We start from the raw sequence: 27,119 nt of genomic DNA, 5'->3' as shown, positions 1-27,119 counted from the left end.
ACACACATATTTGTTGTTTATACCATTTAAGGTTTATTATTAAGGGTGTTTATTGAAATTGTATTAAATGGAATTGTCCATATTTCTCTCATACATTCAAATATCTTCATGTTGGATAAGAACATACATAAAACACAAAAACACTGTTAAGGTCAAAATTAAGGTAATTGACATTAATTTATTATTAATATTTGAAATATAAAAAAGAAACAAATTAGCATCTTAAACCATGCAAACACACTTAGAGAGCTGCTCAAGAAAACCACTTGATTAGTGTTAAGTGAACATTACACAACAGCTTAATCAAAATCTTTAATCATATCAAAGTACTTTTTATTTATCTTTTACATTTAATATAAGAGATAATTAATCCCCAAAATAATTTGAAGGAATAATAAAGCAACTATAGTGTACTGTTGTACTGATCATGTGCAGCAATTCTTGTTTATTTCAGTCTGATTCATCTGATTCCTCCACTTCTTCCTGTCCATTGTTCCTCTCCTCAGAGTCACTCTCCTGTGTCAAAACAGATTGAATTAAGCATCAAGAAATGAAAGACATCACAAAATGTCTCATAAAAGATCTCAAGAGGAAATTCCCGAATCAAGCGACGCAAAATTACAGGCTATTAAAAGGCAATTATAGACCTCCAGGCGACATGCTGTACTGTATATTTGCTTTTGTAAATTATATGACAACACATGATAACACAATACTGCGGCTGGGCAGGTGATGACTATGTTATTGTGGTATGACAAATGAGTTTAATTATAAAGAAATAACAACTATTTATCCAAATTAATTGAACTCATCTGTCATATCTCTATTTATTTGAACACGATTTGCTCTGTGAGGCCACAGTAACATGCATAGTAATAATAAATCATAATATGTTATAATATTGTCAATATGTTATAATGACAAAAGTAAGATGCTCAGATGACACACTATTTCTGGAGTATTTTTGAAGTGTCCATCCTCTTTGCATGCTTTTTCAGTTAATATTACCCAAAACCCCTTGTGCAACAGAGGTATTATCAACAACATTGATAATAAAAAGAAATGTTTGTTGAACACCAAATTAGAATATCGGAATGATTTCAGAAAGATCATGTGACACTGAAGACTGGAGTAATGATGCCGAAAATTGAGCTTTGCCATCACAGGAAATTGTCAATTTAAATTGTAATATTTCACAATATTACAGTTTTTCCTGTATTTTTCTTTAAAAAATGCTTTTATAAAAAAAAAAAACTTTTGAAAATGTTTAAATTAGGATGCAGCATATACTGTCAGAATAAATGGTTTATTATCAAGGAGTACAGGTGATTAGACTACATTTCCATGCATTATAGAGGATAATGCAAGTCAGCCAGTCATTATACCTCCACTTCACTCTGCAACTGAGAGGACTCTTCCTCCTCTTCATCAGCTGCCTGTGACCTTTGTGAGAGAATCTCTTCACCCTGCAAAAAAAAAAAAAAAAAAAATGGTTTGAATCTCTGTATTATCTATAGATGGTACACTGTGCCCAGCATGGACTTACATTATAGCTTTATAATTTAAAGCTATTACGCAAATTATAAACATTAACGGTAATATAATGTACATTTTTTAATATAAGCTTGAAATGTATCTTGTAAATAAATCAGAATGTTTATTAATAATAGATTTTTTTCTAACACTTCATTTGAAAATATGGGCTTAAAGGCTTTATTTTAACCATAAATCGAAAAACCCCATGGGAAAACCTCGAAGGATCAAGCGGCGACTTAGACTTCCGGGTTTGTAAGGTCATACCTGCAGCACTCTATTAATCCTGGGTCAGTGTTACTGATTGGATGAACGACACACATAGTTTCTGAGCCTGTTTACATAAAGGCAATAGCAGTGCGTTTTACATTTTACACATTGCTGACTGTACTATCAAGTTGTTTTTTTTATGAATGCACTTTTTCGGACTATAAAGGTAAAAATGAAATGGTCTCTCTACTCCAATTGACGCGTTGTCTATTCAAACTCTGAAATAACTGTAGGCCTATATATACAATGCGCTGTGTTCCCGAAACTGTCCAAAGCATGTGAATACGAGGCATGCTATTGGCTGTCGGTTGCTAAGCATCTAGCTGTAACTTTCTAATACCACATCTTTTCCGCTAAAAAGAGGTGCTAACCCCGCATCTAAATTACAAGTGTGAAACCCGGGGTTAAAAGCAGGGTTTAGAACAATGATAACCCAGGGTTAAGAACGGTGTAAAAAGCCCTTATGTCAACAGGGTAAGTAAAAACTAGTGTAGAAAAAAATCCTTATAGTTAAAAGTCAAAATCACAAGGATGTTGATAAATTTTTCCTCCGTATTGTGAGGCTTCTCAAACAAGAAAAAAAAATGTAGGGCGGGACTTGATTTTGTCCAATGGGAATTGATTGCTGCGATCTCATGTGAGTGACAGGTTGTTCTCGTGCCAGTAAACATCATCAGAGAAGAGACGTTATTCCAAGAGGGAGGAGAAGTTATTTTGATTAAAGATTACGAGGGCACATGAATAATAAAAAAAAAAAAAGATTTGCAGGAATAAATTATTTATAATAAATACTGCAATATTCCATAAAAAAAAAAAGAATTGTCCATTTTGATTTATGGTGACTTTAAGCCCTGATGTGCCTTTTCTATTTTCACCGGAGTTTAAAATCTCACCTTTAAGTCTCTGTTCTTCAGGTTTCCTAGCCAGAAGGCTTCCTGGCAGTGGTTAAGAGTGAGCATGGCTTTCACGCGATACACAAACTGCTCCAGACATTTTTTCAATGCTGGAACGTGATTGGTCAGACCCGTATCTTGCCTAATCTGAAAACAGTAAAGCAGTGATTATAATTACAGATGCCATATGCTTTAACACCTTCAAATAAAATGTATTATAAGATTTTTTTTGTTTTCATTGCTTTAATCCTAGTCTAGCTCCACTGACCACCATGCACAGAAGATGCAGCTGTTCACCTTTGAGTAGCCACACATGTGGTGGAGTTGTCTAGTACTGAGCTGGAAGGTCTTCAGTAGACTCTGAACATCCTCCTGAGAAGATCCATCAGGGCAATGATTCAAAATCTCACTTTATTAAACTGATTATTTTTGTGTTTGAAAGCTGTTGATTCTGAGCAAGATGCAACATTATGCATAAGTTTAAATGAATGAGACAGAAATACCTTGTGTTTTTTAAAACTGTAGTCAAGCAGAGGCATTCCAAGCTTAAGGAATGACTCCAGAAAAAGACGACCGTACTGAAAGACAAAGTGAAAACAATGCGGTGATGAATGACATTATCGTCGTAAACATAATCTTTGTGTGTGCAAATATTTCTCACCTTTAAACACACAGTGAGTACAGGTCTGCTGTCAAAGATCTGTTGCAAAAAAAAAGAAAGAAGAACATCCTATAAATTACCATCACACAGCTGTGTAGCAGAGGCTTTCACAGATCCATTAATGGGAAGGGTGCACACTGTGAGCACAAGAAAGATGTGAAAGTCTCTGTACCTTGACCAGGTTTATGAGGATGTGGAAGTCACGCACAGCCAGATTCCATGTTAAAAGCTTCTCGCTCTGCACCTGAATATATTTAGGGCATTAGCTTGAGAAAGACACCACACACTTGCTCTACACGTTATCTAAAAAAATTATAATTAGAATACCCCTATTATGCTATTTTAAAGTTTCCTATTTTTGTTTTGGAGGTCTCCTACAATAGGTTTCCATGCATCAAAGTTTTTCTCATAATATACATTGCAGCATCGCCGCTTTTATCAGTGTCTGAAACAGTTCGATCAAAGATTCGGTCCTTTCTGAGAGCCTACTCTACTCTGAATGGTCAGATGGTCCAGTCTGTTGTGATTGGTCTACTGCTTACAGCATTGTGTTGGAAACGAAACGTTCATTACCATAACAGAATTTCAGCTCCGGAGGCTTCCTCAGCACTTGTATACAGAGTGATACGAACAGTAACGATGGCGTTGGTTTTAATGTATCAATTCGTGCATGGGTCCCCGTCCTTTGGAAGAGCATGCAAAGTGGATTTGCTTCTCAGAGCAGAAAACAGAATGTTTTGACATTTCGACAACACGAACCAAACTTCCAGGCCTCAGCTACAACTACAGTGTTTAAGAGCGAGTCAAAGTAGACGTTGTTCGCGGGCAGCCAATGAAGACCATAGGCTGGCATTATGCAAATTGTTACAAACAGGAAGTAAGACTGGAATTACTGACTGACAGAATTGGTTCTTTATTTTGGGAGAAAACTCCATTTGTCGTGCACTTTGATCTTTGAAACTTTGCAGACCTTTTACATTAGCAAACAGCTGAATTTTACCCTTTTTTCTTGAGTACCGGCACTACTCACATGTTGCCGGTACTCAGACCGTCCACACCGAAACTTTTCTTCTCTTCCGTGTCAGTCTGACGCCGTTCGAGTGAGCAACACGACATGTGTGTGATGCTGACGCAGGAGCCGGCCAATACTGAGCCTGCGTTCTGATGTAGAACCTGGAAGCGCTGCACTGTGTTTACAACGTGAACAGCGTCTGAGACTGACACGGAAGAGAAGAAATTGTTGAATAAAGTCGTTATTTTTGTTTTGTTTTTTTGCGCACAAAAAGTATTCTCGTCACTTCATAAAATGAAGGTTGAACTACTGTAGTCACATGGACTATTTCAACGATATCTTTACTACCTTTCTGGGCCTTGAAAGTTGCATTTATGTTGCAGTCTATTGGAGGAGTCAGAAAGCTCTCCGATTTCATCAGAAATATCTTAATTTGTGTTCCGAACATGAACGAAGGTCTTACGGGTTTGGAACGACATGAGGGGGAGAAATTAATGACAGAATTAAAAATTTTGGAAAAATTTAAAATGAAAAATTTTCAACTAACCCTTTAAGGTAATAGATTTGTCACTAAAGATTTATATTACAACAGTGGCATGTTGTAGCTATAGTTTCTAAATGTGTTGCTATTTTTCTTAACAAATGCTATAGATAAACAATTACAATAACTATGTTACTTTTTCATAAGGCCAAGTACAAGTTAGAATCAAGAGCTTTAAAGTATGGACCTTCTTGAATTATTAACTAAACAACTGGTTTTCCCTATGTGTAAAAATGTGTTCTGCTAATAATGACAGACATTAGGATAAACCTGGCCTTCAGATATTCCATGAGATGACAGGAACATTTATTTTTTATTAGGCCTATAAGAAAATTGTAAAATATCAAAAATATCATTTTGTTCCCCTTCTGAAGCACACATAGTTTTCTTTCTGAGCACCAGATACACCCCTGGTTGAGATATTTTCTAAAATTAAGATCGACTTCCCATGAAACTTTGTAAACAAGTGATTGTTAACTAGGCTATACTTTATTGCAGTTATGTTATCAACCAACTTTGCATGCGTGGATGATACCACAAAAGATCATTTTGCAAAAATAAACAAACAAACAAACAAACAAGTATTAAACGGTTCACACTTCATCCAATGTTGAACCAATGTTCAAACCAAAACCAAGCCCTTGCAACCGGTAGGTAAAGGATAAAAAAAAAATATATATATATATATATAGGTCCTTCTCAAAAAATTTGCATATTGTGATAAAGTTAATTATTTTCCATAATGTAATGATAAAAATTAAACTTTCATATATTTTAGATTCATTGCACACCAACTGAAATATTTCAGGTCTTTTATTGTTTTAATACTGATGATTTTGGCATACAGCTCATGAAAACCCAAAATTCCTGTCTCAAAAAATTAGCATATCATGAAAAGGGTCTCTAAACGAGCTATTAACCTAATCATCTGAATCAACTAATTAACTCTAAACACCTGCAAAAGATTCCTGAGGCTTTTAAAAACTCCTAGCCTGTTTCATTACTCAAAACCGCAATCATGGGTAAGACTGCCGACCTGACTGCTGTCCAGAAGGCCATCATTGACACCCTCAAGCAAGAGGGTAAGACAGAAAGAAATTTCTGAACAAATAGGCTGTTCCCAGAGTGCTGTATCAAGGCACCTCAGTGGGAAGTCTGTGGGAAGGAAAAAGTGTGGCAAAAAACGCTGCACAACGAGAAGAGGTGACCGGACCCTGAGGAAGATTGTGGAGAAGGACCGATTCCAGACCTTGGGGGACCTGCGGAAGCAGTGGACTGAGTCTGGAGTAGAAACATCCAGAGCCACCGTGCACAGGCGTGTGCAGGAAATGGGCTACAGGTGCCGCATTCCCCAGGTCAAGCCACTTTTGAACCAGAAACAGCGGAAGAAGCGTCTGACCTGGGGTACAGAGAAGCAGCACTGGACTGTTGCTCAGTTTTGCATGTCATTCGGAAATCAAGGTGCCAGAGTCTGGAGGAAGACTAGGGAGAAGGAAATGCCAAAATGCCTGAAGTCCAGTGTCAAGTACCCACAGGCAGTGATGGTCTGGGGTGCCATGTCAGCTGCTGGTGTTGTTGCACTGTGTTTTATCAAGGGCAGGGTCAATGCAGCTAGCTATCAGGAGATTTTGGAGCACTTCATGCTTCCATCTGCTGAAAAGCTTAATGGAGATGAAGATTTCATTTTTCAGCACGACCTGGCACCTGCTCACAGTGCCAAAACCACTGGTAAATGGTTTACTGACCATGGTATTACTGTGCTCAATTGGCCTGCCAGCTCTCCTGACCTGAACCCCATAGAGAATCTGTGGGATATTGTGAAGAGAAAGTTGAGAGACGCAAGACCCAACACTCTGGATGAGCTTAAGGCCGCTATCGAAGCATCCAGGGCCTCCATAACACCTCAGCAGTGCCACAGGCTGATTGCCTCCATGCCACGCCGCATTGAAGCAGTCATTTCTGCAAAAGGATTCCCGACCAAGTATTGACTATTGAGTGCATAACTGAACATAATTATTTGAAGGTTGACTTTTTTTTTGTATTAAAAACACTTCTTTTATTGGTGGGATGAAATATGCTAATTTTTTTTAGACAGAAATTTTGGGTTTTCATGAGCTGTATGCCAAAATCATCAGTATTAAAACAATAAAAGACCTGAAATATTTCAGTTGGTGTGCAATGAATCTAAAATATATGAAAGTTTAATTTTTATCATTACATTATGGAAAATAATGAACTTTATCACAATATGCTAATTTTTTGAGAAGGACCTGTATATGCATATATATAAAAATAATATCTACACCCACACAACAAACACACACCTCTTGATTATCTGTCTGTTTGCTGGGAGGAATCTTGCGCACAGCTCTCTCTAGCTCTGCCATCATACTCTTGTAGTACACCAGGAACGTCAGCCTGCAGCGTCACCAAACAAAGCATTGATTTGCATTAATTACACGTCTCAATGTTAGACCAATCATAATCTGGTATTTCATAAAGTGGCCATATGCAATATTTGAATCAATCCTTCATATATTTATTTTTTTCATATATTTATTTGTATTCATCCCTCACAATTACACAGCTAATTTTGTTTTTGAAGCTGCCGTACCTGTTGAGTGTTGGCCAACTGCGTGAGTTAGCATCTTTAGCGGCATTCATCAGCTCTGGAACCCCCTCACCTGCTATTTCCTCCACTGCCTTCAAAACATCATCAGTGTGCTCCAGATAAATACTAGAGAGGGGGGAAAACAATTATAGAAACATGCTCAGAAATATTTTATAAATGTTATTAATATTTGACATTTCAATTAGTAAAAGAATATCTTCTTATAATAATTACATTACATTTGTAAGATTACATGAATATTTTATGCAATTAATTTTGTCTTCTTGTATAATGCAGGAATTAGACTATTTCTTAAATGAGGGGAGGATAAATGACTCATGAAGCATGTAAATAATTTTACTAACTCCTTCTGTCTCCCCTACCTATTACAGTCTAATATCCATGTGTCTTAATACTCTAATTTCTTCAATGGCTTTTGGAACTGATTGGGAACTTGTGTGTAATTCACAATGTACCTGAGGAGAGTTTGAAGAGCCTCGTTGTATTTGTTCCCTCGCTCTTTCTCTCCACTCGCTGTAACCCACTCCTGACAGAGAAAATGCCTTGACAGGGATGCTGGGGGGAAAATGTATCATTCAAAATGAATGCATTACAGAGAGTAACCACTATTATACAGCATATAAAACCAGAAACATACTGATCTGTTCTCTGTAGTTCCTGTGGTTTGATCCTCCGTACTGGGACAGCACAATGAGCAGCTGGGTCAGACATAGGGCTGTGTTCAGGCTGGGAACTGTGCTTCGGAAGTTCTGCAGGTACTCAAAAGCATGCCTGAGCATATAAAACACCACGTACAGATGGTTACATTGCATATCCTCCACTAACAGCAAACAGGAAGTGCGTGCACTGACGTTCCCACCTGCTGAGCTGATCTAAAGTCAAATCTGTCTCTTCTTCTTTTAGCCGGCTGGCCAGGACCCCCAGAGCACTCTTCAGCAGAGCACGATGCTCCAGACCAGAAAAGCCGGCCCTGAATATGAACAGCAGGTGATTGAAGATGGTCAGAAAGGTTTGTAGTTGTCAGCAAATTCAACTAACAGCTAACAGGTCTGGGCTCACCAGCTGAACGTGGTGTGTAGCACTTGCAGTAGCTGCTGATAGGCTGAACACATGAGCTGCTGTTCCTTCACGTCCACACCAGGAGCATCAACAACACCCTGATGCTCAGAGAGAATAGTCTGTGTGGACAAACACGTTCAAACAGAGTAAAAAACTAATTCTTACATAAGGAACATGTTTACAAGGCTGTGAATGGAAACGTGTGTATACCTGAAAATGATTGTGGCAGTTCTCCAGGTGTGTGCAGAGTGTGGGCAGCAGATCAATGCAGCAGGTGGCGATTTCTTTGGCATTTTTCTGTTGCAAGTGAGCAAAGCCCATAGCTCTGTCTGTCTTACTCTAAAGAGACACCAAAGAAAATATTTGGGAGGCACAATATTTCATTACCATATAGATTATCAGCCAATATTGGAGATGTTTTTTAATTTATCAGTATTAGTCAATATTGAATATTTAATTGTTCTGTTTTATATTCAATTGTGTATTTTTATATTGCTCATTTCCCTGTTTTACATTTAGATTACTTTAAATGCTCATTAAAGTTAATCTTTAAAAACACTAATAATTTTATTTAACAACACAAAAAAACTCAAATCAGCCAGCAGCCATATCACCCTGTAGCCCAAGACTGGTTGCCCACTGAAGCTAAGCAGGGCTGAGCCTGGTTAGTACCTGGATGGGAGACCTTCTGAGAAAACCAGGTTGCTGCTGGAAGAGGTGTTAGTGAGGCCAGCAGGGGGCGCTCACCCTGTGGTCTGTGTGGGTGCTAACCCCCCAGCATTGTAATGGGGACACTATACTGTCAAAGAGCACCGTCCTTTGGATGAGATGTTAAACCGAGGCCCTGACTCTCTGTGGTCACAAAAAATCCCAGGATGTCTTTCGAAAAAGTAGGGGTGTAACCCCGGCATCCTGGCCAAATTTGCCCAGTGGCCTCTGTCCATCATGGCCTCCTAATCATTCCCATATATATATATATATATATATATACCAATTGGCTTCATCACTATGTCTCCTCTCCACCAGTAAGCTGGTGTGTGGTGGGCGTTCTGGCTCAATATGGCTGCCGTCGCATCATCCAGGTGGATGCTGCACATTGGTGGTGGTTGAGGAGATTCCCCCTTCTATGTAAAGCGCTTTGAGTGCCGAGAAAAGCGCAATATTAATTAATTAATTCAAATCAATCAGTTTAAATAATACTGTTAAATGTCACGTTTAGCAGATCTCTAAATAATCTTTTTTATTCTGTGCGTAATAAATGCCATCATTATAATGTACAGTATGAAAAATAAATATTTTAAGATTTGTTAAAGGGGTCATATAATGGTACATGCACTTTTACAAGTTGATTGTACTGAAATGTGTGTTGGCAGTGCCTGTACACAACCATCATAAAATGATAAAAATCCATCCAGTGTTTTTGTTTTAATCTCCTTATATGTTTTCCCCTGCCTCAAATTGAGCCGTTCGATTTTGTGACGTCACACGCTCGGAAGCCCCTCCCACGATTGTTGATTGACAGCATCGTTTCAACACAGACCCGCCCTCGCTCGTGAGCGAGCTGTCAATCATAGTCTGCGCGGACCGGCGCGGTCATTGTTGATATGCTGGAGCTGTCTATGAGCAGAATGGCGTCTAAGCGATTGTGGTGTTCTGTTCTTGGGTGTAATAACGAACACAGCAGTCATTTTAATGTTCCTAAATCCGAACCGCTTAAGACGCAGTGGCTGAGTTTGTTTTCGAAGGGAATATTCCCCACGAGCAATGTCAATGCTTTCATATTTGCGCGAATCATTTCTCACCAGACTGCTTTATAAACGAGGAGGGTCAGTATAAAGCTGGTTTTGCTAAGAAGCTGCTCATGAAAAAAGGATCGGTACCAGCTATTCGTGTTCCTGCTGAACCTCTAGAAGAACTGAAGTGAGTGTAACGTTTTATTAAACTTTATATTAATATTTATATTAATCTTTGCAAATCGCTAGCTGCACGCTTCACAATGAATGCGTCTAAGGTTTACACTTAGGGTACATTACGGCATGTTTTCTATGTATGATGTTCTCAATATAATTCATAATCCCACGTTTATACTGAACAACGCGTTATGGTTATTGTGTTATTGTGTTACAAACGTGTACACACAGAACAGAGAGGCGGGGTGAGCAAAGCTCATTATCATTTAAAGTCATATGCACTGAAACGGCGTGCTGAAAACAGAGCTGTTTTTGACCAAGTAAAATAAGTGTTTTCTTAGAATACTAATGATAATTTTTAATTAAAGTATATTACAAACTTTTAATTTAGACCCTAAAGAATCATACTAGCTTTTACAAAAATGGCATTATATGACCCCTTTAAAGACTACATTTAACAGTGTTATTAAATAAATTTTTAATTGCATTCTAATGATCCCAAAAGTAAATTTTGGTATCATTATAATGTACAATATAAAAAAAAATATTTTGAGATTTGCTAAAGATTACATTTAACAGTGTTATTTAAAATAGCTGATTTTAGTTTTTAGTGTTTTTTATTATTATTAAGACAATATCTGAGACTGATAGGTTGATTAGAATGTTGTTTCAAAGTTGTGCATGAACATGTTCTATTATGTAAATCAAGTTAAATTGCTTTCAAGTTGATGTCTGTGTTCATACTTTGAGAAATGGAGCCTTTTTAGCTGGAGCAGAAGCCAAACTGAAGTCCAGTTTACGCCACATGTCCTCCAGCAGGAAAAGCAACTCAGCAGGGCCCAACTGCACTTCCTCCTTTAACTACACATAAAGCAACGATATTTTTTAGTCTATAATTAAAGTATGTACTTGTACTGAGAATCACCCAGCAAACAGACTTGTTTTACCTTACTATGTAGCTCAGTGTCCAGTAGTGTCCGGGACAGAAGGCCACACTGCAGCACACTCAGAGCTTCAACATCCAACTCTCGGAAGAATGGCCAGTACGAAGACAGACTGACCCCTGATTTGGCATCCTTTTCTTTCTCCTTCTCGCTCTCTTTCTCTGGATGGTCCTGCCATATCAAAAAATTAACAGGTTTGGTATGTAAAATTCAGGTGACACCATAGTAAAATCTCAATATAATGGATTAAAATGAAACGAAAGAGTAACATATTCTCTATTTCCATCTCAAACATGATGGTTTCATGGTCTACTTTACCAGATGTTCATGCCAATGTCTATAAACCAAGGGACAGAAAGTATCTGGTCTTTACCTGCTGGGACTCTTCTGCCTCTGCGGCCCCCTCCAGCTGTGACTTGTCGCCTGAGGAGTTCTTACTCGCTGAGGCCTTCCTCTTCCGCCCAGATGACTCTAAACACACACAAACAGTGAAGTCCTGACCCCAATAAACAAAACGTACAAAAAGTAAAGTTTGGTGATTTCTCCAGCAGCCTTGCCTTTCTTTCCTTTCTTCGGCGGAGCGATTAAAGAAGCAGGTATCATCCCCTCAGGAGTCTCTCCATCAAAGTTAGCCTGAGGAGGAGTGTAGCCTGGTGTAGCTAACACGATATACAATAAAACAATGTTAACATTTACAGAGAAAATATAGTAAATAAATAAATTATTTAGAAGATATATATATAGTAAAAAACATTATATTATAGTATAATATAGATATATTTATTTTTTACCATAATGCCGGGTTTAGACTACACAATATTTTTGTCTGTTATGACAGTCACAGTTTTGACTCCTAAATACTTGTGTTGTGGACAAGAAACATTTCAGACTACAAGTTGCTTCCTGACCAATCATAACTTGGCGATGTCACAGAGAAGGTGAAACTAGCGACTGACTTTCAGAAACAAGAGCGTAAACAAACAATGGCTACCGAAGTGGCGTGTTTTGTACTGGCTGTCTTGATGTCAGAAAAGCCCCAAAAAAGAAAGAAAACCTGACAGTTCCCCAATTGCATGAAGAGCACAGTATGTGCTGTCAATCCTCCAAAAAGAACTTGAGGTAATACGAACCTTTCCTCCATAGCATAATTCGCTTCTGTGCTCCTATTGGTCAACCTTAACAGATGTGAATGAAACCCGCCGTGAATGACCGTAAAAAAAATTTAAACATGCTAGTCTTTCTGTCGGGAATTCGTGAAGCATCACAGATGCAACATATTGTTATAATATAACTTATTATTGTTTACGAATCACCACGACACCCCACGTCAAATGGATTGTGCCAAAATCGGGCTGGTATTGTGTAGTCTGAACCTGGCATAATAAGACATACTGAGAAACGCACAAGGTAAATTGAAAGTGAAATATGAAGATTTGTTCATTTATATTTACTTTATCAAGGTACTGACAGACTACAGTATATCTAAGATAGTGACTTAAAGTAAAAAAGAGATTATGTGTCTCTCTGGTACCTGCTAAGCACGTCTGCAGTAAACTCTGAAGGAAAGTGATATTATGAATACGAGTTACAACCTTCATTTTCATCTCAGGATCGTTCTGCCTGCAAAACGCATTCACCACCTACGCTCATAAACACATGCATAATATACATGTTAGAATTCATTCAGTAATATATAACATAATTTTTTTTACAGTAGTTCCAAATTGTAGTTCCAGAATATTCAAAGTCAATGGTTGCCATAAAATCAACAAAAGTAGTCCATACGATGTATGCACTATATTCCCAGTCTTCTGACAGTTTGTGTGATGAACAAACCAAATTTAAGATATTTAGACTCAAGACATCCATTGATTTTTGACGTTACTTACACTAGTTTGAGAACTACACCGAAGTAAATCATTCAGTCAATTAATTCAGTACTATGTTGAACTGAAGAGGTGTACTAACCTCCCTGAGCCAGTTGATGGTGTGAAAGAGCAGAGAACAGAGGAACTCTCTCTCAGCCTTAGACAGACTCTCCACCTTCTCCACCACCTCCATATCAGTCAGGATCAGAGGACAGCCTACAACAGTACAGAACTCCCTTAGATGACCGGCTGAATCAAATTTAATATCTCTGACATCTCTTAATAGAAGAGAAGTTAACATAAATAATCATCATCATGACGAAAAGAGAAAAGCGTCTGATAAATTCCTTCTGTGCAGTGATCATGACAAACCACAATCAAGAACAGAATGATGAAAATGTTATCACTGACCTAGCAGAGCATCGATCTCCTCCAGATCCCCCTGGTGCTGCACCTCTTCACACAACCTCAGCAGGCGGAAAAATGGGGACAGACACAGAGGAGACACGCGCCTAGAATGAGAGAGAGGCATTTAAATTGTAAAATTGTGTTGGAGCCAAAGCATTGTGGGCAGCGCTCCGACATGTAGCGCAAACAGAGCTTCGGGTGACACAAGAGCGAGTCCCAGCTCATGGTTGGTTCCTGATGCCGTTCCCCTCTCTCCTACCACTTCTTGTAATTGCTTCAACTGTCCAATTCATAATGCATGCAAAAATTTGAATATGCATTAAAATGTAGATATCAGCACTGGCTACTAAAAACTCGTACTGATCAAGCACTATTATCTATATCAAGAGGAACTTCTTTTCAGCTGAAAACCTTTTTACTTGAAGTACCCTATAGGAGTTGTACTATTTAATTAATTTAACAACACATTAGCATTATCACAGTTCTCTGATGCTGATTAAAGGTCGCATAAAATATAAATATTGGTTAAAATAGGTTTTTTTGTGTTTCATTTGTGTTGTTTTTAACTTTAAATTAAAAAATATATCTTTATGGGTAACACTTTATTTTAAGGTGCTTGTAATAAGCAGTAATTAACAGTTAATAAGACACTTATAAGACCTTATAAGATGCATATAAGATGCATATAAGCATTAACTACTTCATATAAGGGTTAATTAAAGGTCCAGGCCCTGAAGAGATCAGGGAAACTACTCCCTCTTGGGAAGGTCAATTTTTAAGGGCCTGGGAGTTTGTGTTACCATTTATGTTTGTTCGGCTGTTCTAAAAGTGCAATGTATTGATACTTGAGAAATTTATTATTTAATTTAATTTATTTATTATCATTAGTTAATGCTTATATGCATCTTATATGCATCTTATAAGGTCTTATAAGTGTCTTATTAACTGTTAATTACTGCTTATTACAAGCACCTTAAAATAAAGTGTTACCTATTTATGTAATATCTTTAACATTTTTTTATGATTTTTAATTATCAGCTTTTTGATCATTTTTATGATTTACGTGATTTAATCATTTAGCTTTTTAATCATTTTACCCTTTTACAGCCTACAGTAACAGAAGCGTTAATCTGTTCCACTTAATTCCGCATACAGTTTTCAGTAGTGACCTCTCTCTCTTGACTCCAGCTGGTTGGGTTGTGTCTGTTTTGTGCTGCTGCTCTTGAGTCATAAGAGGCAGTAGATTGATGGCGATTCCTCCCTGACTCTCATCCTCGTCCAAATTATACATCACAGAGGCAGGAAACACGAACGGGCTGAGAGACAAGCACACACACACAAAGGGTCATAAGAAAATGATTTATTCAATCAAAAATAAATAAAACAGCCGATTACTTTCATTTGATCATACAACAATAAAAAAATAGAGGTGTCTTTATCAGCCCTAAATGTGTCACTCACCCTGATATATCTGGTCCAAGGTCTACAATAAAGTCTTCCTGAAAATCCTCTAACACACTCTTCCCGATCCATGCCTGAGGGTGACAGCCAACACAGAGAGCTTAATGTAATAATGTACTATAAAGACCTTTTTGTTATGTAGAGATGCATATGTATTGTATTACTTAATTGAAGTATATAACCAACACACACCAACACTAGAGGGTCCAGTTTGCAGGTTTGTAGCAAGTTGGCTAGCTCATCAAAACAGAGAGCAGCAGCTTCAGGGGAACTCTCACTGCACGAGCGCACCAGCTCCAACAGAGCCATCACCTACACACAACACTCAAAACATTATGTGGTACATGAGTCAGTAACAACTGACAGTAAATGTAAGCAAGACATTTATAATGTTACAAAGGATTTCTTTTCAGCTAGTTCTTTTGTACTTTCTATTCATCAAAGAATCCTGAAAAATATTAGTATCACGGTTCCAAAACAATATTAAGCAGAATAATTGTTTTTAAAATTGATAATAAGAAATGTTTCAAGCACCAAATCAGCACATTAGAATGATTTCTGAAGGATCACGTGACTGCTGAAAATACAGCTTTGCCATAACAGGATTAAATTACATTTTTAAATATATAAAAATAGAAAACAGTATATTTCATATTTAACAACATTACTGTTTTTACTGATCAAATACATGGCAGCTTTGGTGAACATACGATACTTTTTTTTCAAAAACATTAAGTAAAATCTTAGTTACCCCAAACTTTTGAACGGTAGTGTAAATACAAACTTAAAGGTGCAGTAAGCAATTTCTGAGAAACACTGTTGATATTTGAAATCAACCCAAACAAACACACCCCTTCCGTCATTGATCCGCCCCCAAAATGCATGAACACCCTTTTTTCCCAGTGATATTCCTCTGAGCTTTTGTCTTTTGTAATGTCTCTCAAGCCATCTCTCTTTCTAGTCTTTCTTCAAATCTCCCTCTTGCTCACTCTCTCTCCTCCCCCATCATGAGTGTGTTTGTGGTGCTTGGTCTGATCCACTTTCAACAGCGCTTCTCAGAAATCGCTTACTGCACCGTTAAACCATCAGATCATCTCACTCACCTGTCTGTGCGTCTCATTGGGCAGTGTACCACCTTGAGAGCCATCAGGTTTATTTCTACATAAACATCACAAGATGAAAAAGAGTGGAGATCAAAGATTATTACTAAAGGATGTGTATAAGTGAAACATTGTAATGTAAAGAGTGTACCTGCAGGCCCCCATACTGCCCACCATCATGACTGCCCCAATAATACCAATGCGCTTGTACTTGGGCACCGTGCTAGACAGCTGCTTACGGATGACGATATGCATGTCATCCTGGTGGTGGTCACATAAATATTTGACAGAATTGACATTTTGGATCAATTATCTCTTAATTGAAAACATGGCATACTTTTAAGATGCAATGTGTTTCTCACCTGGATGTGTCCCCCGTGCTGCTCCTGTCCGAACGCCAGGCGACTAAGCAGGTGGAAGAGTTGTCTGATCTGCTGTGAGGTCAGGTTGTCCATGTAGTCCAGAATACCCTGCCAGAATACCCACAATTCACACCAAAAATAGGTTAAATATCATTACCAACTTGAAAACACCCAAACGATTTCCCCAAAATATTTTGAATAAAATAAATGTAATAAATTACTATAACAAAAAATAATTTGCTTCCAAAATAGACATTAAGTTTTAATATTTCATATTTTTAATAGTCTGTTAATATTTTGTAAATAAATATTTAGACTTAAATATAAAGGCTAGAAAACTGGTAAAAATCACCATCAAATTTCCATGACTTTAAAGATTTTAATCATTTTCATGACTTCTTCATACATGAAAAAGACAAATACTTCCATGGCCTAACTGTGGTAATCCTGTAGTAAACTGACGAAAGAAAGAAATTAAGGTCATAAACTGGTGGGCAGGCAATCATACCTTCACAAAAACGGTGAACTGGCTCATCTCTGCAGGTCTCTGAGATACCAGCTCACAGAGCAGCTCAAGAGCCACATCCACCTCGCCACTAACACCACTGCATGCGTGTGTGACCAGAGAGCCCACCACCTCCTACACAACAAACACACATGTACTGGACATCAATGCACATCTATGAATAGGTCTGGACCCAAATATTCGAATATTCGTTCGGTGGGTTGGTATTCGATTTGAAAATGTGACATTCGAATATTCGTTTTTTTTTGCACACCTGGCAACCCCCTCGAAACGGTTTTCATTCGCGCTTGAATATGTTTTACACTATAAAATCTGGTGAAATATAATCCTTAACATATAACTTCGTTATAGCTACCTAATAAATATATTTGCTTCTTCTTGGACTACTAAAAGTGTTCCTGCTGCAACGGGAGTATTCTCTGGCTAGAGCGCAGAACAGCGGAGTTTGTGTGGACAGAAGTGCATAGTGCATGAGCTTATGTTTTGGGTTAAGCTGCGTTGCTTTGACATTGTGGAAAATAGAATAATAGAAACAAAATGTATTGTCCTTTTTACCCGTTATAATCAATCTAAATTAATCTACTGCAAAATATTAATAGAAATTTGTGATGTTGTTATTGAAATTGTTATTGCTACCGTGTTCTTTATTAGGCTATTACAGTTCGTTCATTTATTTTTCGTTTGTCTTTATTTAAATTTCGTTTTTATTTATTTAAATTTTGTTTTTATTTATTTAAATCTACCCGACTTTGTCAGTGAGAATATTATAAGACTATACCTTTTAAAAAATATTGCTTAAGTTAAAAGACCTCATGTGTGTGTGTTTTATATGCAGTGTCCATTCTCGGAACATATAAGCCCTGCTCGCGTGAGGCGCGCCGCTTCTTTATATAAATCTAGCCTACTTTGTCAGTAATTTGTTAGTGAGAAAAATATTAGAAGACTTATTAAAAACATTGCTTAAGTTAACAGACCTGTCTGTTAGTGTTTTATATAGTGCGTGCAGTGTCCGTTCTCGGAGCATGTAAGCCCTGCTCGCGTGAGGCGCGCCGTTTCTTTATTTAAATCTACCCTACTTTGTCAGTAATTTGTTAGTGAGAAAAATATTAGAAGACTTATTAAAAATATTGCTTAAGTTAACAGACCTGTTAGTGTTTTATATAGTGCGTGCAGTGTCCATTCTCGGAGCATGTAAGCCCTGCTTGCGTGAGGCGCGCCGCTTCTTTATTTAAATCTACGCTACGTGGTCAGTAATTTGTTAGTGAGAAAGACATTAGACTACCTTATTAAAAATATTCCTTAAGTTAACAGACCTGTGTGCGTTTTATATCACTAGCAGTGTCCGTTCTCGGAGCACATAAACTCTGCTCGCCTGAGGCGCGCGCCTTCCTGCTTGCACTGTTCTGTAGTTTATTAAAAGTTTATTAATTCTGAACGTGTCGCATCTCGCCTGTCTATATCTATATTGCACCAAATACGACACTGCACTCCTTGTGAAGTCGTTTGGATGAACGGTTCTCGAAATAATCAAAATGCAAATGGACAGACAGATATATAGAGATTCCGAAGCTTCGAATATTCGACGTTCATTACTACCGAAGCTTCGAAGCTCAAAAAATGGTATTCGGACCAGCCCTACTATGAATGAATGTTGGTGTCCTGCAGTGTATAAGGCTTACCTGCCGACAGTAGGAGTCAAAGGCAGTGAAGGATTGTTTGTACATGTGACCTCCAAAAGGCACCACACAGCAGTCTGAAGAACGCAAGAGTCCTTGAGCTAGAGCCAGAATGGATGGGAAATAACCCCGCATCACCTGTATGAAACAGTTACACCATACTTGATACGAGGAGCCAAAACTTCAGGGATCATATTCTTTCAGTCATAATCGTGTGAATGAAAGCAGACCTGAGCATGGCCCTTAAAGGTCTTCTGCAAGAGGCTTTCCGGAATCAGACCCTTGCGAACTTTGACCTTAAGCACTCTCTCTGCCCCACGTCGACTGTGGTTTGCATTAGTGGAGTGAAGGATGAGCAGCACCAACAGATCAACCACCTGAGAGACACAACAAGTAGGGTTTATTCATATATTTCTATGTTCAGGTGTGAAATGTGTCAATCTAATGGCAATCGCATAACATTTTAACTTCAAATTTCAATCACACCTTATGGTCCTCTGACTCATCAACATTCTCTATGGCCTGAAAATCAAAAATATAAACAGTATTTAAAACTTCAGTTGGATGGAAATATAGCATCTAGTGTCTGAAGACAGAATAGAGCTCTCAGCTCACCTTTAGCCAAGCCTCTGAGATGGTTTTCTGAAAGCGGATAGCTGACTTTATGACCTCCAGAATCAAAGCCACACTGTCTTGACCACTGCTGCATGATGGGACACTGGAGGGCCTGAAAAGTGCCAATCAAGAACAAGTCAGAACACTGCCAGCAGAACTGGAGATATTCTTATTTGTCTTCCATGGAAGAAAGCAAGTCATTTGGGTTTGGGAAGGGAGTTAAATGATGACAGAATTTTCATTCAAGAGAAAGCAAACTGCTGAGACCATCACATCTTTTAAGAAGCATTTTAAGAGTTTAACCTACAACAAGCACTTGACCACCCCTCACCCCAAACCAATGCACTTACGCATGTACACACACACACAAAATCTATTCTTCTCTGCATTTTTCCTCTTCTCTAGCTTGCTCCTAATCTAGTTGTCACATAGTTGTCATACTTTGGATAAAAGTGTCTGTTAAATGCATAAATGTAAGTGGGAAAATGTCTCACCTCGACGCGTTTTTGCTTTTCAAACGACTCTGGGAAGCCTGCAGAACTGCTGGCAAAACACACTGCTCCAACTCCAGCTTTTTACGCAGGTCACACACCACCTGAGGAGCATGACATGGACATGAGCAAAACTACAGCTCTACAGAAATAGAAAAATTATTTAATTGTCAACCAGAGAAAAGAAATGTTCATGATCAGAAATGAAAAAAAAAGGTCAGTTTAGAGACCTTGACCTCATTAGCATCAGATGCGGAGATGGAGTGTAAGACGAACTTCACTACGACAGGAAGATCCTCTAACTGCACAGCAGAGAGAGTTCCCATTACTGCCTCACGCACCTAATAGAGAGAGAAAGAGGATTTTGAATAGTATACACTACCGTTTAAAAGTCTAAATGAATGAATATGTTTATTCTCCATGGATGCATTAAATTGAAAAAGTGATAAGAAGTTTACATTGATACAAAAAAAAACTATTTCAAATAAATTATTTTGAATGATCTATTCATTAAAGAATCCTGAAAAAAAACGATCACGGTTTCCACAAAAATATTTAGCAGAAACTGTTTTCAACATTGATAATTGATAATTAAGCATAATATATCAGAATGATATCATGTGAAGATGAAGACTGGAGTAATGGCTGCTGAAAATTCAGCTTTGCCATCACATGAATAAATTACATTTTAAAATATATTAAAACAGAAAATTGTTATTTTAAATTGTAACATTTCCTTTTTTTTAATTGATTTAAATAAATGCAGCCTTATTACTTCTATTTTGCGTAAGAAGTGTGCTTGTGTTGTCTTTCTCTAACAAAATAATCATCAATGCATTTTATTTCATTTAAAGCAATGACACTGCATTTTAGGGAACATATTTGCATGTTTTAGAGTACCTCTGACAATAACGCAGAGCTCAGATTCAAGCTGGATAAAGCATCCAATATAGGCACAGTGAGCTGAGTGTTCTGCTGAAGTAAACCGCTAAAAGGAAGTAGACACAAACACAGACTCACATAAACACAATATACACAATGATAATAAGCATCTACATAACAGTCACACTCATCATTACCATCACAGCCATAATTACTAAACCAAACAACACAACTGAGCATGAACCAACTTTAACAGACACTTATATACCCCATCTCATGGATTGGGACACTGCTGACGTACTTCAGCTCTTTGGCCATGTCTCCATGCTGGGAATCCTCCAGGATTTCTGGCAGGCTGGTAATAATGTCCCGCTGGATCTCCACTGGAGCCACAGACACCATCTGCATCAGCTTACTGCTCAAATCCTACACACACACAGCAGTTATGGTAGTCAGACCTCTGTCACAGCAATGCCACAATTTGCCGATGACAAACATTTATGTCTGCTACAAAGGAATTGTTGGCAATTATGACGTTCACAGGAACATATTCATCACTGGGCTAGGACTGTGTACCTTGCCGTCTACAATTCGGTCCAGCCACTTTAACTGGTTTATTATGAGACGGGGAACGTTGAGGCCATCCTCACTAACTCTGTAACAGAACACATTACAATCACTGATAAGCGAATGATACAGGACTTTTCTGTAATTGAAGTAATGTGTACAAAAAGTGGAAATTTACCCCTCAAACATGAATTCTGGAAGCTTTTCAAACAAAGTGTTTATGACCAGGGTCTAAATGTAGGAAAATGAAAAATGTATGACTTATATTCCTACCAAAATATTTAGAACAAAATAAAATGTAATAATCAACTACAGCAGCAATTACTTCACTAAATACAATATTAATAAATATTCAACAGAATAGATCAAGTAAAAAGACTTCTTTTTTTTTACCAATTAATTTCCATGATCTTTCAAGTCATTTAAGATTATATATATACATATATAAAACAATAATCAACAAATTATTTTATATTATAAAAATAATTTCAATTCAGACTGATGTGCTGAGTCAAATTTTAAGAAAAGGAAAAAATATATATATATATAGACTTAAGTTTTCTCTTGCTGTGAGGTAAATTGTGCTGATTTGTTTACCTGTAGCATCTCTATTCCAAGCAACAAGCGTACCAGACTTTCCTGATAGGAGCCAGAACTGATATCAGAGGAAAAATGAGCAAATAAGTGTATATAAGAGTAAAAAAAAAAACAATTGCATTTAACATTTGAATTAAATCTTGTAATGTTTTACATTAAAATGTAAAAGTTGGAAAAACAAGAAGTGCATTACGTGGCATCCTGCTGTGAAGTGGATGATGGCACACAAGGCAAAAGACAGTTTCTCAATCTCTCTGGGTCTTCAATGTACGTTTCCAGCGCAGATATAAACTCCTGAATTATCTACAAAACAGCCATTCAACAATGTAAACACCGTGTAAACTACTTCTGTAAAAAGAAAAAAAGTGATATAATGATGATCTGTTTCTCACATTGGGGAATCTGGGACTCTTTCGTAGATGCTGCTGGAGTCTCTTTTGAAATATAACTTGGTCTACAGCTGTTATAATAAATAAAGGATTGTGTGACAGATGTCAATGAAATCTGTATGAACATGTATGTTTTTCTTGTGTGTTCACCTTTATTGTATGCATACTCATCTGCAATCTTACCAATTTCATTAGCCATACTGCCAGGTGTTAAAATGACACCTGATTCCTTCAGAAACTGAACAAAAACTGAGTCCGGGTAGGAGTCCTGTACTGAAGGCTTTGTGGGTCGCCCACTGCTCTTGGTCTTTTTTGACTCTGTACAAATGAAGACACATCAATACAGTCCAGCAATACATCTTTTTAATTACACCTAACGTACAAGGATTTTATCTATTCCCGCTTTATTTGAGATGTGACGTCATCGGGAACTTACTTGGAATGTCAAGTGTGGAATCTTCTTCCACCGGGATGGATGATGAGCGCTTCTTCTTACGCATCATCTTTAACTCAGATCGGGTCAGATGGAAATGTTAAAATAACAGATGTTTTACCTGTAAGGAGTAACACAAATAACCTTTTTCACATGGGCTAGATTAAATCTGAAGCGCTCTGACAGTTTAATAATGACAGTCCTGGTTGAAACAATCCCAGAACTTATCTCGGGAGAATGTAAACAATCATTTCAAGGCAGACTGAAATGGCAAGAGCTAACGTAAATTACACAGTCGACGAACTCGACGAAATTACCGTATTTGAGTCAAAGTGTCGTCAGAAGTGTTTACTTTAAGGTTAATCCCCGCGCGATGCTGATCTTAAACGTTTGTCGTTTAGATGTTATGTTAATAAATTGAGACTGTTGCATAAAATGTATGTTTTCGTAACCAGGCTAATGTCACACGACTCGCAAAGCGCGCCAGTGGTTTGTACAATTTAGGGGTCGTGGTAAAATTCTCAATTCTGTATTGATAATTGTATTGAGGCGTTGCTGTATGTTTTGTGTCTTAACTATATCTATCTTTATAAGTCTAAAAATACAAAAAACATCAAATAACACGTCATCAGGCCGAAAGATAATAAGATAAACATTTTCAACCTTAAAATAGTAAACTGAACACTTTGGTGACACTCCCTAATATTCTATGGGCGTGTATTTAAAGGTGGGCGTGGAGAGTCTTGCAATGATTGGTCACTGCATATCAGACCGCCCTCTCAGTTTACAGTTTTATATTGTGTTATTTCCTAGATCTATACCTATGTGTGTTTACCAGTTAGTTGCAAGGCATCGGGGTTGGAATAAACATGGCTGGAATAAAATCGTTTTACGACATCACTTCAAAAACCCTCACAGGAGAGGAGTTCAAGTTTTCTTCTTTACAGGGTAAGGTGGTCCTGATCGAGAATGTCGCTTCTCTTTGAGGAACGACCACCAGGGATTACACCCAGATGAACGAGCTCCACGAGCGCTACTCAGATAAAGGGCTTGTGATTCTGGGAGTCCCCTGCAATCAGTTCGGGTATCAGGTAAGAATAGATGACAACACCATGTCTGATTCATTCAATAGCCCTTCACTGCAGTGGACAGGTGCCTGTGGCGCACTTGACCTGTCATGCCCTGCTGTCTGTCTTACACCTCTTTTATGTATGCTGATTTATCTGTATAAACTAAGGGCAGCCTACATTTAAAAAAATAAAATAAATAATACGTAAATGGTAGTAACACTTATTTATTTGTAAATTATAAAATGCTTAAAATACCATTAGTTACTTTACATAAAAAAAGTTTGAAATATCAATAAATTTGGATTTACATATTTTCACATGTTTTTTTATTTGGATGTTAACTACTGATCTGTGAAATATTATAAAACAAATAGTCTTGGATGGAGATCTTAAAGCTATATTTTTAAATGAAAAATTAAAGAACAATAAACATACAGACAGCTGTCGTACAAAGAGAAACAATATGACAGCTGTCGTACAAAGAGAAACAATAAGTTAGTTTAAGATATAATAATAATAACAACAACAAAAATAGAAATGAATTTATTTTTATAAATATCTCAAACAAAAAAAATGATTTAGCAAATTAAATAATAGATTTAGATTTATTGTTAATATATTCTTAAAACAATAAGAGACTCCATTACCAAAGCAAAACTCAGTTATATCAAAACTCAGTTAAATTTAGCAAATTTGCATTTACTAATATATTATTAAAATGAAAAGTTGTATCTGTTAATGTTATTTAATGCTCCTGTGATAATATAAACTCACAGTGAACAGTTGTGTTTTTTTTTATTTCCTTGAGTTTAACAGGCATTTTACTTTAGAGATTTTCTACTGCTTATTTGTATGATTTTTACTCCTATCCTATCCTAATATATGAATGCAAGAATAGAACCATGACTATACTTAACCGTTTACCCTTTATTATATTCTCACTATGTTGTTGTAAAGTATTTCCAAAATAGCTTGTGATTCTATTGCCTTTTCATTTTAGGAAAACTGTCAAAATGAAGAGATCCTTTTGTCCTTGAAGTATGTCCGTCCAGGCAATGGCTATGAACCTAAATTTCAGCTTTTGGAGAAGGTCGACGTGAACGGGAAAGGCGCTCACCCTCTCTTCGTCTTCCTCAAGGAGAAACTTCCATTCCCATACGATGACCCAATGACCTTCATGAACGACCCCAAATTTATCGTGTGGAGTCCCATATGCAGAAACGACATCACTTGGAATTTCGAGAAGTTTCTTATCGGATCTGATGGAGTGCCGTTCAAACGCTTCAGCAGGAGATACCTGACCAGCAACATCGAGGGAGACATCAAGAAACTTCTCAGCATAGCCAATTAAAATGTCTTTTAAAGGTTTAGGGGTCAAACGGGTGTCAAAATAAATCAATAATAATCCTGCTTGCATACCTGAACCTATATGGGTCTCCAATAGGTTTTCAAGGTAGTTTGTGCTCTCATGTGCGTGATGTTGCTGAGTTTGGACTTTTACTTCATGAAGATGCTCCTGTAAACATGCTAGTCTGTGGGGAGCAGCTGATGCCCTGCAAAAGTCCTAACTGAACAGTTTCATTTAGCTCTTGTATGGCACAATATGCATTTTGGACCAATAAACGTGTTTGTTTTCTACTCATGTCTCAAGATTTCCTTCTTTCGATTCATCTTCAGTTAGCTTGGGAGAACTGGAAGACAGACTTTTAGGGTGTTGTCCGTTGTGTAATACGGTACTGATCATCAGGTGCATTGAAGAGGTTCATTCTGTATTAATGAGCTCCAGTGGAAACTTATCTCTAGTGTGGGTGTGAGAGCTGGGAGTAGAATTTCCCACTGCAGTTACTAGACCAAACATGTTTAGCAGTTGCACTTGACCTTTAAATTCAAAAATTCTCTTTTTTTATTCATTTAGAAAAACTAAAATATAAGAATTGGGCACCAAATCAGTCTATTTGAATGATTTCTGAAGGATCATGTGACACTGAAGACTGGAGTAATGATGCGGGAAACTCAGCTTTGCCATCACAGGAATGTGTTACATTTTAAAATACATAGAAAACAGTTTTTAAATAGTAATAACATTTCATAATATTACTGTTTTTAATGTATTTTTATCAAATAAGTGCAGCCTTGGTGAACATAAGAGACTTCTTTCAAAAGCATAATTATTCCAAACTTAGTGTTTATGATGTCCTGACTTTTAGTCAATAAACATAACGAAAATACCTAAATGCACACATTATTAAATAACCATTTCAAACATTCATATACACCCATTTCTATTTACATCAGCCAAAATCAATACCATTTTCCCAATGTACTCTCAAAACTGTTGGCTCTAGATGTGCAAGTCTTTCCTGCCAATAATTTTTCAATTACATTTATGCATTATTCAGATTTTTTATCCAAAGCAACTTACATTGCATTCAAGGTTTACACATTTCTTAGCAGTTTTTGCATTCCCTGGGAATCAAACCTTGGCATTGCTAGAGCGACACTACTGTTTGAGTTATAGGAATGCAAGTATTATTAAAAAACAAAATGTAAAACAGAAATAAGAGCTTCCACATTTTATTATATTTTCAATTCGAATAGGCTTAATCAAAATCTGGTGTTGCACATCTTGGCATGATAAATAGAACACAAAGCAACTATGTACTGTGCCCCAGATTATGATAATGTACATCTATGCAAGAAAGGTCTATGAAACTACAAAACAAACCAAAATGTTTAAATTGATGTTTTACTGATGTAGGAGCTGCAGGGGGGATAGCTTGAGTCAATGATCAGTTCAAGTCCTAACTTTTATAGCTGTTTTTCCATAACAACAGTGGATTTACCAGTCAGTGACTGCTAATACCATAGAAAGGTAAACACCAGGAACAACCATATAGTTATTTTGCAGATTTCAAAATTTGCATGCTGTTTTGTCACACAGAAAAAGAATATGCTTTGTGTATCATGTTCTTAGCAGCATGAAGCACTTGTCTTGAGTTGTCATCCGACACACATGATGCCACATCTAAACACAGGGCAGATGTCCCAATGTACACCTTCATGTAATAATGACAGCTGCATCTTTAAGGCTGTTCTTAATTAAAACAATGGCCATTCTTTGTGTTCCTCTTTGTTGTGTACATATACCTGTTCAAGTGTTACAAGCAGACTCCATATTTCTCTGGACTGAAGCCATTTAGAGAGAAACATCCACCATAA

At 37.3% G+C, this 27,119-nt stretch overlaps 2 protein-coding genes across 2 annotated transcripts; one reads left to right on the top strand and one right to left on the bottom strand.

Moving 5' to 3' along the window:
- Positions 1-326: 326 nt before the first annotated feature.
- Positions 327-22,947, bottom strand: fancd2 (FA complementation group D2). Its single transcript, XM_056253744.1, has 43 exons — positions 22,834-22,947; positions 22,581-22,715; positions 22,401-22,468; positions 22,202-22,311; positions 22,009-22,066; positions 21,590-21,642; positions 21,421-21,499; positions 21,146-21,270; positions 20,863-20,950; positions 20,199-20,303; positions 19,966-20,066; positions 19,472-19,583; positions 19,343-19,378; positions 19,087-19,233; positions 18,860-18,994; positions 17,163-17,294; positions 16,655-16,762; positions 16,444-16,553; positions 16,296-16,350; positions 15,385-15,504; positions 15,193-15,266; positions 14,901-15,047; positions 13,735-13,835; positions 13,424-13,539; positions 12,987-13,095; positions 12,013-12,114; positions 11,829-11,926; positions 11,459-11,626; positions 11,256-11,372; positions 8,812-8,940; positions 8,602-8,720; positions 8,402-8,512; positions 8,180-8,313; positions 7,998-8,097; positions 7,525-7,647; positions 7,235-7,328; positions 3,530-3,601; positions 3,358-3,396; positions 3,200-3,274; positions 2,994-3,068; positions 2,697-2,843; positions 1,386-1,466; positions 327-516 (listed from the first exon to the last, which is right to left on the bottom strand). The coding sequence occupies exons 1-43, from the start codon at positions 22,898-22,900 to the stop codon at positions 451-453; spliced, it is 4,341 nt and encodes a 1,446-aa protein (XP_056109719.1). The 5' UTR covers positions 22,901-22,947; the 3' UTR covers positions 327-450.
- Positions 22,948-23,642: 695 nt separating this feature from the next.
- On the top strand, positions 23,643-25,538 carry gpx1b (glutathione peroxidase 1b). Its single transcript, XM_056253743.1, has 2 exons — positions 23,643-23,921; positions 24,901-25,538. The coding sequence occupies exons 1-2, from the start codon at positions 23,700-23,702 to the stop codon at positions 25,249-25,251; spliced, it is 573 nt and encodes a 190-aa protein (XP_056109718.1). The 5' UTR covers positions 23,643-23,699; the 3' UTR covers positions 25,252-25,538.
- Positions 25,539-27,119: the final 1,581 nt, after the last annotated feature.

This window comes from Rhinichthys klamathensis, unplaced genomic scaffold, assembly GCF_029890125.1.
Source record: "Rhinichthys klamathensis goyatoka isolate OS25496 unplaced genomic scaffold, OSU_Roscu_1.1 h1tg000109l_1, whole genome shotgun sequence".
NCBI lineage: Eukaryota > Metazoa > Chordata > Actinopteri > Cypriniformes > Leuciscidae > Rhinichthys > Rhinichthys klamathensis.
This window is presented reverse-complemented; position numbering and strand designations above follow the sequence as displayed.